This window comes from Theobroma cacao, chromosome 8 (assembly GCF_000208745.1).
Source record: "Theobroma cacao cultivar B97-61/B2 chromosome 8, Criollo_cocoa_genome_V2, whole genome shotgun sequence".
Taxonomy (NCBI): domain Eukaryota; kingdom Viridiplantae; phylum Streptophyta; class Magnoliopsida; order Malvales; family Malvaceae; genus Theobroma; species Theobroma cacao.
The window spans coordinates 2170021-2180082 of NC_030857.1; the positions used below are offsets into that span (position 1 = coordinate 2170021).

The window sequence follows — 10062 nt, forward strand, 5'->3', positions numbered from 1 at the left end:
TAATAGTAAAATCGCCTGTGCTTTTTGCTTGTAACTACTAGCTAGATCCTTCCAGTTTCACCTGCGTGATCATTTAATGAAATTCCCTCATTTGCATGTATAAATAAGCAGAGAGCAAGAGTGGGAACACAAACCATCCCATCTTAACTTTTTCTCTCTATTTCACCTACTTTTCCTGAAAGAGCACGCACACAGCAATCTGTCTTCATGGAACTGATCTTTTCTTCTTCTTCTTCCTTGACCTATTTGGTCTCCCATCTTTTGGTTTTGGCGCTTTTGATATGCAGCACAAAGGCTTTGGTAAAGTTACCGCCGAACGAAACAGTTCCTGCTGTCATCGTCTTTGGGGATTCGATTGTCGACGCTGGAAACAACAACGACCTCTCCACTTTGATCAAGTGCAACTTCCTCCCTTACGGCCAAGACTTTGACGGGGGAGTTCCGACGGGAAGATTTTGCAATGGAAAAATCCCTTCAGATATTATAGGTAGCCATCAAAATCTCTCTCTCTCTCTGCTTGATCCTCTCGTTTAAGTTTACAGCCGAGTTTCGATCGAAAAAATTAAACTGAAAACTAGCATCACCATGTGGTGCTGAGTTAGGTGCTTGGTTACACGTTCTTGCATGTCCAATATCAAAAGAAAAAACAAAGAGTAAAGAAGAAAAGAGGAACATGTGACATGTACATGTTGTGCACAACCAAATTATACGGTTTCAGGATATAGCAATATAAACTTGACTCAAAATTGTTGGAAATTTACATGGATAATAAACTTGTATATATATAGAATTTAGATCATTAAAAAATTAAGGTTTAATTTTATGTTAGTGTAATGGAACTATTAATATCCTCACAAGGGGTTAATTAATGAAGTTTCTCGCAGTTTGCAAAGATAAAGACGTGACAACAATTTCAATTTAAGATAGTGCATATTTAACATGTATTAATAAAATAAATATTTTTATGTACTCTTTATATACCGTATGTTTATGGAAATGGAATTGATTGTATTATAAAAAATTTTAACAATATTATAAATAGAATGGAGTTATAAAAATTACATACACTAATAAAGATTTAATAACTTTTAATTTTATATTTTAAAATTTTACTATATAAAGAATATATTATTTAAAAAAAGTAATTAAAACTAAAATTTGTTGTGTAGTGAGAAAATAGCCATGCCATTATCACAAACTACAGAAAGGCCATATACTGGTTTTGCTTGCATTTAATGGACTCAATTATTCCATTTACCTCAAATCCAAAACCCCAAATTATTGATCCTCCCAATGGCAATTAAAACCAGACCAGGTTTAGAACGTTTAGCAATCAGTGATTCAATTACCTAGAGATAGAAATTCCTATCTCCTTCAATTGGAATTGGATTGTAAACGTAATTTCCTAGTAATTGGCATCTAAACAAACCCACCACCAAAATATTTCCCAAGAGAAACACTAATTCAAGACGAGAAATGGCTTTAATTGTCTTTCATATGCCTTCTCTTTGAAGTAATTAATGTGGCTCTCGAATTTGCTCCTTGAAGTCTAGAGCAATTATTGGAACTTGATCTCAATCCTAATCAAGCTTTGGGTTATTATTTAACATTTTCTTAATCTTCTAGAATGCAATTGCCTTACTTTCCAATTCATCAATTGTTTCCTTTTTATTACTTTTCAGCTAAAGAAATGGGAATTAAAGATACTGTGCCAGCGTATTTGGATCCAACTTTGACACCCCAAGATCTCCTAACAGGAGTAACCTTTGCTTCAGGTGGCACTGGATATGATCCTATGACACCCAAACTAGCGGTATAATTCTCTCTTTTTTTTTTTAAATTGGAGGAGAGAGATTTGAACTCTACTCTTTAAACAGAGAAATTATGTACCAATCAATTAATCAAAGGCTTGTTTTCTTTCGTCCTTTCTTCGTAATACTACTTGTTCTTACCAATGTTCTTTTTTCCTGAATATCAGTCAGTTATATCGTTATCAGACCAGTTGGATCACTTCAAAGAATACATAGCCAAGCTGAAAGCTCTTGTTGGAGAAGAGAGAACAAACTTCATCATAGCCAAGAGTCTATATCTAATTGTAGCCGGCAGCGATGACATCGCCAACACATATTTTGTTCTCCGAGTCAGGAAATTGCAATACGACATTCCCGCTTACACTGATTTAATGGCCAACTCGGGTCAGACCTTCTTCAAGGTAATGAAGTCTTCATGCCATACATGCACGATTAATTTCTTTTGCAACAACTTAATCACTGTTTTGATTTTCTTTTTTCATTTATGATTATTAATATGGAAGGAACTATATGCTTTGGGAGCTCGAAGAATGGCGGTGTTCAGTGCACCACCAATCGGCTGTGTGCCATCACAGAGAACTTTAGCAGGAGGAATCGAAAGGGAATGTGCAGAAGATTACAACCAAGCCGCCAGGTTATTCAACAAAAAGCTATACGCCGTGTTGAATTCCCTGCAAACAAGCCTGCCTGATGGGAAATTCGTGTACACAGATGTCTACAATCCTCTGCTTCAACTCATCGAAAACCCTCAAAAATATGGTACAATTAGACCTAAGAAATATTACACAAGGAAGAAATTGATAAACAATGGCAAATTGGTCTCTAATTTACTGTCAATAATTATATATAAAAAAAAACCTTTTAATTTTTGGTGTTTTCAGGCTTTGAAGTTGCAAACAAAGGATGCTGTGGTACAGGGAACATAGAGGTGGCAATTTTGTGTAATAAACTGAGTCCATCTACATGCACAGATGACTCTAAATATATTTTCTGGGACAGTTATCATCCAACTGAGAAGGCATACAGTGTTCTCGTTCCCCTAATCCTTGATCAGGATTTTGTGAACAACTTCTTTTGAGGCAATCTCGTATTATACATATATGAAGAATAAAAGCTCTCTTCTGCTCATTTTTGTACCCCATAATTAAGATGGTCTCTCGAGGATTTGTGACCATATAATATTTGGCTATAACTTTATTCAAGTCTAAGTTATATTATGTAAGTTTCATTCCACTGAGAAAATGCAAATTTATCTTTATTTGTTCCCAACTTAGTTTGTAATGTTCTAGATTGCACTCCTTCCGTCTCTTTTTTTTGTCCATTTGTCTGTTCAAAATAAAGTCTTTTTTCCTTTTCTAGATATCTTTTTCTATTATAAATCTATTTTTATATATATTTTTAATTTTTTATATTAAAAATTATCAAACATCTACTTAACTCTTACGTCAGTCCCACAAACCTCTTATTCATTCTTATTTGATCATGACAGGAGAGCAAGGCAAAATAAAATTTTTTTATCAAAATTATAGTTTTTGTTTTAATTTTTGTGGAGCTCAAAAAAAAATTTTTTTTAAATGAAAAGAGTAATTTTTTCATTAACATTTACTTCCCTGGTCTAGAAAGACGATTTAAAGTATACCTTAACGACTAGAAAAATTCGAGAATTTGATAAATGATGATAGGCAAACCATCTTAAATGAATCATGACCTATGTTTTCAAGGTTAATTTTCTAGCATTTTTCTCAAAAAAAAAAGGTTTATATTAATTTGTACAAGAGAATAGGTTAATGTTAGATTTTTATTTCTTGCGGCTTTGCCTGCATGCATCACTGTACCTACTATATCAATTATTTCCACGTGACAGAATTCTTTGAGCAAGTATTTTATGTATAGAATTTTGCAATTCATTTTTTTTTTAGATAAAAAAATTCATCAAAAAGATTTTATTGAAATATTTTAATGAAATTAATTCTAAATGACTTTAGACGAATTGCCATACAAAATTGATTATTTTTTATTCGAAAATCGGATAAAAAATTGTGACGTCCAATAAATTTTTTTGACTGAAATTTTTGTTGAAAACTTAGTTTTTCAAGAAAAAAAAAACTGAGGAAAGAATTAGTAGGAAAATTATTTAAAAAATTAATTTTAAAATCAATTATTTATAAAAAAATAAAATCATGTGAATTTAAATAAAAAGGTTGAAAACGACATAAAATCAGTGCGTGGTATTGCGTCCCAACTTCTTAATCAATGCAAAAAATTTCAGGGTGACTGAGATTTTTGCATCACATGCAAACTCTCTTCTCTCTTCATTGGCCAAAAGCTTATTTAATGTAGTAGAGGAAATGGTTGACAGATTGAATTTAAAGCCAGATGGCAATTAGCAAAACCAAGTGAAATGCTTTTGATCTCCTTTTGTCCAACCGTACCGGCCTGGACCAAGCCGCCCAGCCTCAAGACCCACCATACATGGTTATCAAATGTGACGTCGATGAAGTTTATGTGGCACAGAAACAGAAGTGAAACAATTGGGAATTTTCATATGAAGAATGGGTTGCTCCTTTCATATTAATTAATTAATGGAATCCTATCAGAACTGGTGTCTGTTGTATCTCACTATCAATTAAATCAGATAGTGTGTAGAGAGTTAAAAATAATATGTGATTATGATAGGCGTAGAAAATACAGTAAATCAAAAATCATAATCCGTAACACTAAGTTTAGATTAAAGTATTTTAGTCAACTTCAGACCTTCAAATGTTCTCTTGATAATATCATTTAATCAAGACTTGACTTTTATAGATTACATTGTTGTGTTATAATAGCGAGATCATGAAGTATTGACTTTCAACGTTAATTTATTTTTTATATTATAATTATAAAATTAATTAATGATATATTTTAACATTTTAAACAACTGAAAAGCCTTTTTGGTCCTCCATTTATACGTACATTAGCAAATGCATGTATGAAAGATGAAAAAAATGAAATGTAGTTCTTGATAGAATTAATCACATTCAGTTTGCTAAGTAAATTTATCACAAACTAGCTGTTGGGAAATTGCGGAATTGTCTCTAAAGAATTGCCCAAGAACTAACCCAATCAATAGAATAAAGAAAGAAAGAAATCAAGCACACCCACAAGAACACAAGAATTTACGTGGTTCGGTCTTTTGATGACTTACGTCCACGGGCACAGCAATAGAGAAAAATCCACTAAGAGAAAATCAGGAGATTACAAGAACAATCTCAAACTCATAACCCTTATCCCTAATCCCACGTACACCTAAATCACTCTCTCTAAATCTAGGTGATTATTATTCTTTAACCCATAGGGTCCTTTTATAGTATCAAATACAATAACCTTATCCTAATATAATTATGAATCTTATCCTAATAGAATTAGAAATTGTTATTCTAATCTAACTAGATTTAAAGACTATTTTATAAGGTTTACTAATTTAATTAGAATTAAACAATCTTAATTAAATCACAATTTAAGACTATCCTAACAAATCTCCACTTTAGGCTTGAATTCACCAAGCTCCACCTTACGAACCAATCTCTGTCGACACCGCCACTGCCCCAATGGGCCTTAAGCACTACGAACACTGATCAAGTCCAAGCAATGCTTGAATTTTATCCCAGAAACTGACTTAGTTAGCATATCTGCCGGATTTTCATCTGTAGCTATTTTTTTTACTACAATCTCACCTTTAGAAATAATCTCTCGAACGAAGTTACACTTGACTTGGATGTGTTTGGTTCTCTCATGAAACATCTGATTTTTAGTCAAATGTATAGCACTTTGACTATCACAAAACACAACTGTTTGTGTTTGTTCAAAACCAAGATCACTAACCAAGCCTTTAAGCCACAAAGCCTCCTTCACTGCCTCGGTCACAGCCATATATTCAGCTTCAGTTGTAGACAAAGCAAAGGTTGATTGAAGAACTGCTTTCCAACTGGTTGCAGATCCTGAGAGAGTGAACACATACCCCGTTTGAGATCTTCTACTATCTAGATCACCAGCAAAATCTGATTTGGAGAAGCCAACCACATTACGACTAATGTTTGCACCTCCTTCACATACTAAGCCAACTTCAATAGTAACTTTAGGTGTTTTAACAAGCTCCCATGTTTGATCCCATTGTAGAGACTCAATCTTCTTAGAAGACTCGACATATATAATTTTCTCATGATAAAAGTAAGGCTCTTCAATCTCTACTTTCACAAATAAAACATAAAAATCAAAATCACCATCAATACAAGTAATGCTTCGTTGAGATACCAATTCTTGTACCTCTTGCAATTCTTTCTGGATTTCACTATCATCTCGCACTGTCACAAGAGCATTGATTTCAAGCTCCACCTGCTTGCCAACTTCTTGGTCTGATGTGTTTGCAATTCTAGACTTTATCCCACAAAGTAATGCAGACTTGTCAAAGGTAACATCCCGACTCACCATAAACTTGGGGAACTTACAATCAGTACACCACAACCAATAACCCTTCACCCCATATGCATAGCCTAGGAATATGCACTCTGTCGCCCTCAACTCAAGTTTACCATCACTCACATGAACATGAACAGGACAACCAAATACTCTCAATATAAAATAATCAGCAGGCTTACCAGACCAAACTTCCTTGGGAGTCTTAAATTCAATTGCAGTTGATGGAGACCGATTTACCAAGTAACAAGCCTTGTTGATAGCTTCTGTCCAAAATACTTTGGTTAGGCCAACATTTGAGAACACGTATTTTGCTCTCTCCAAAAGTGTTTTCTTCATCAATTCTACAATATCGTTTTGATATGGTGTTTTGTCGACAGTGCGATGTCTAACGATTTTCTCATTCTTGTAGAATAGACCAAACTCACCTTTGCAAAATTTCAAACCTTTGTTTGTTCGAAAGCTCTCGATCCTTTTCTTAGTCTGCTTCTCGATCAATACCTTCCAATGCAAAAAGGTGGTTAACACTTCACTCATAGCCTTTAGAAGATACGTCCACACCTTTCTTGAAAAATCATCAATAAAGATCCACATGTATAATGATCCACCTTTTGATACCACCGGAGAAGGATCCCACAAATCTAAATAGATGTAGTTTACTGTACCCCTGGTTTGATGAGTTTTAGTGCTAAATTTCACTCTACGTTGCTCACAGAAATCTAGCTTTCCACTCTTTTGACCACACAGCAAACTATGCTTACTTAGTTTTCTAATCCCTCTCTCGCTCATATGACCAAATCTCATATTCCATAAACGTGTTACATCATCTTCAGGATCATTAGATGAGACCACAGAAACAGTTTCAATGACCGTGTTTCCCACTAGACAATAAAGGTCACCGGATAACTTGCCCTTCATGATAGTTAAGGCTCCTTTAGATACATTCAAGACACCATCTTGGCCACTATATTTGTAGCCCTTCTTATCTAACAAACTCAAGGATATTAAATTCTTTTTCATGTCAGGGACATGTTTTACCTCAAGTGTTCTTACCATACCATCAAACATCTTGATTCTAATTGTGCCAATTCCAACAACTGAGAGAGAGAAATCATCTCCTAATTGTACAGTGCCCATATTAACAGATTGATAAGTTGTAAACCAATCACGCCTAGGACATATATGAAAGCAACAAGCCGAATCCAAGATCCATGTATCCATCAGGTTACAATTAGTAATTGCAAGAACATTATCAGTTTCCTCAAAAGTATCAAAGTCATCTCCAACCACGTTTGCAGTATTCTCAGACTTATTAAACTTTTCATCATCCTTGAATTTGATACAGTCTTGACGAAAATGCCCTTTCTGACCACAATTCCAGCAAGTTTTCCCTTTTGCTCTAGATTTACCTTTTCTGTCTAAGCCTTTCTCTTTACCTCTACCTCTATTTACAACCAAACCTTCTGCTTGATTTTCATTCCGAATACCACCAACTTTCTTCTTTAATTCCTTGGAATTTAAAGATGCCCTTACATCCTCGAAAGTGAGAGTGTCTCGGCCGTAAAGCATAGTATCCACGAAATTTTCATACGATGGAGGCAAAGAACATAAAAGAATTAGGGCTAGGTCCTCATCCTCAATTTTAACATCGATATTCTTTAAATCAAGAATAACTCTATTAAATTCATCAATGTGGGTATTAACGGACGTACCTTCACTCATCTTGAGAGTATACAATCGTTGCTTCATATAAAGCCGATTCGTCAGGGACTTGGTCATATAAATACTTTCGAGTTTAAACCACACTGCAGCAGCAGATTCTTCATCCGTGACTTCTCTTAGCACCTCATCAGACAAAGCAAGGAGAATAGCACTATGTGCTTTTTCCATAAGGTCATCTTTCTCACCATCAGATAAATTCGAGGGAAGATGCTCTTTTCCCTTCAGTGCCTTCAACAGTCCTTGTTGCACTAGCAATGCGCGCATCTTAACACGCCACAGGCTGAAATCGTTTCTTCCATTAAACTTTTCAATCTCATACTTGGTCGACGAAGTTGCCATAGCGAGATTCAGATTGATCCAAGACCTTGAAGCTCTGATACCAGTTTGTTGGGAAATTGCGGAATTGTCTCTAAAGAATTGCCCAAGATCTAACCCAATCAATAGAATAAAGAAAGAAAAGAAATAAAGCACACCCACAAGAACACAAGAATTTACGTGGTTCGGTCTTTGATGACCTACGTCCACGGGCACAACAACAGAGAAAAATTCACTAAGAGAAAAATCAGGAGATTACAAGAACAGTCTCAAACTCATAACCCTTAACCCACGTACACCTAATTCACTCTCTCTAAATCTAGGTGATAATTATTCTTAAACCCATAGGGTCCTTTTATAGTATCAAATACAATAACCTTATCGTAATTTAATTAGGAATCTTATCCTAAATAGAATTAGAAATTGTTATTCTAATCTAACTAGATTTAAAGACTATTTATAAGGTATACTAATTTAATTAGAATTAAACAATCCTAATTAAATCACAATTCAAGACTATCCTAACACTAGCATTAATTTTTGACATTTTTTTTTTGGGTATCAATATTTTGCCACAATGACCAGTACCCGAGTTTGGTCTGAAAGAAATGCCAACGTGCATGTAGGCCAGAATTGTAATAGAATCAATCATGTTGGTGTTTTGATTGCGCCTTGTAATTTTGTAAATGTCCTTCACTGGTAATACATAAAATGAGGAATGTCATAGGGACAGGTTTATCAACACAAGGGTGGGTTGGCCGCACTTTCTCGTCATCATTGCATGGTCCATCCCTGGACCACGGCCCACGGTCGTTGATCCAACTTGTCAGACGGCGGTCCTGAAATTGTCCCACACCAGATTCTCAAGTTCTGGGTCCAGGAGTTGGGGGATTTAAGACGCTCGTTCGTACCTGCATGGAATACCATGCGTCGTCCGGTTGTAAATGGTGCTTTTCTGGGAGCAGATGATAAACAAATCAATCGGCTTTTAATGATTCATTCGACAAGAAATCGGGATTTAGTTTTAGATCTTCTCAAACAATCATTGAAGTATGCCAAAAGGATTAATGGGCTCTCACCTTCTGTTTCCCAGCTTAGTTGTAAACGTTAGTATACAAGCCTCGCTTGATGATTTCGCATTGCAGGCCTAGTTCTGAATTCTTCCTCCTTGGCCAAACTATGAAATCCTGACAGCTAAAACCACCCACTCTAAATTTGAAATATGGCAATATGTTTAACTGCTTCTGCTCTGCAACTTCTGAGAACAGGCTGCACCGCCAATGCTGTGATTTTATCATGAAAATATGCTGAAGAATAGTAATTGTACGGGTTGGCTGGTGTATTTTAACACTCACTGTTTATTATTTTGTTTTCCATATTTGAGTAGGGACTTGGCCCTGGTTTTATCTGTAGTACGGTAGCAGGAATTCCTGCTTCCTTTGTAGATGAATGAGATTCTCAATTCTCAATTTGTCAGAAGCGGTGAATTTGTTCTCAAGTGCTACCTACTTATCGCTGTGCGCTTATTGCAATAAATGACATCAACGTCCTGTGTTATTCTGTACTAATGCTCGGAAAGCCATGGAAGCTTGTATATAAATTATTCAGCGCTCCTTCACTCTGATACGTGCAAATCCAGAAACAATTTTGAAAATGTCGTAGTTCCTTTTCATGAAACTGCGGTTTTCTTCTTCTTCTTGGTGCTTTACCTTCTCGTTCTTTACTTTTGTTTTGGTACTTTCTTTTTGGTCATCCGGAA

General features: G+C 35.2%; 1 protein-coding gene across 1 annotated transcript; it reads left to right on the plus strand.

Annotated features, from left to right (window-relative positions):
- Nucleotides 153–3066, plus strand: LOC18591593 (GDSL esterase/lipase EXL3). Its single transcript, XM_018125431.1, has 5 exons — nt 153–487; nt 1683–1813; nt 1979–2212; nt 2315–2570; nt 2693–3066. Exons 1-5 carry the CDS (start codon nt 208–210, stop codon nt 2887–2889), a joined length of 1098 nt encoding a protein of 365 aa, XP_017980920.1. The 5' UTR covers nt 153–207; the 3' UTR covers nt 2890–3066.

Bases quoted from the DNA above. Each gene is read 5' to 3' on its own strand.
- LOC18591593 (XM_018125431.1), top strand. From the start codon at position 208: ATGGAACTGATCTTTTCTTCTTCTTCTTCCTTGACCTATTTGGTCTCC. The intron at 1,814-1,978 runs GTATAATTCTCT...CCTGAATATCAG, and splicing joins CTATGACACCCAAACTAGCG to TCAGTTATATCGTTATCAGA. The intron at 2,571-2,692 runs GTACAATTAGAC...TGGTGTTTTCAG, and splicing joins CGAAAACCCTCAAAAATATG to GCTTTGAAGTTGCAAACAAA.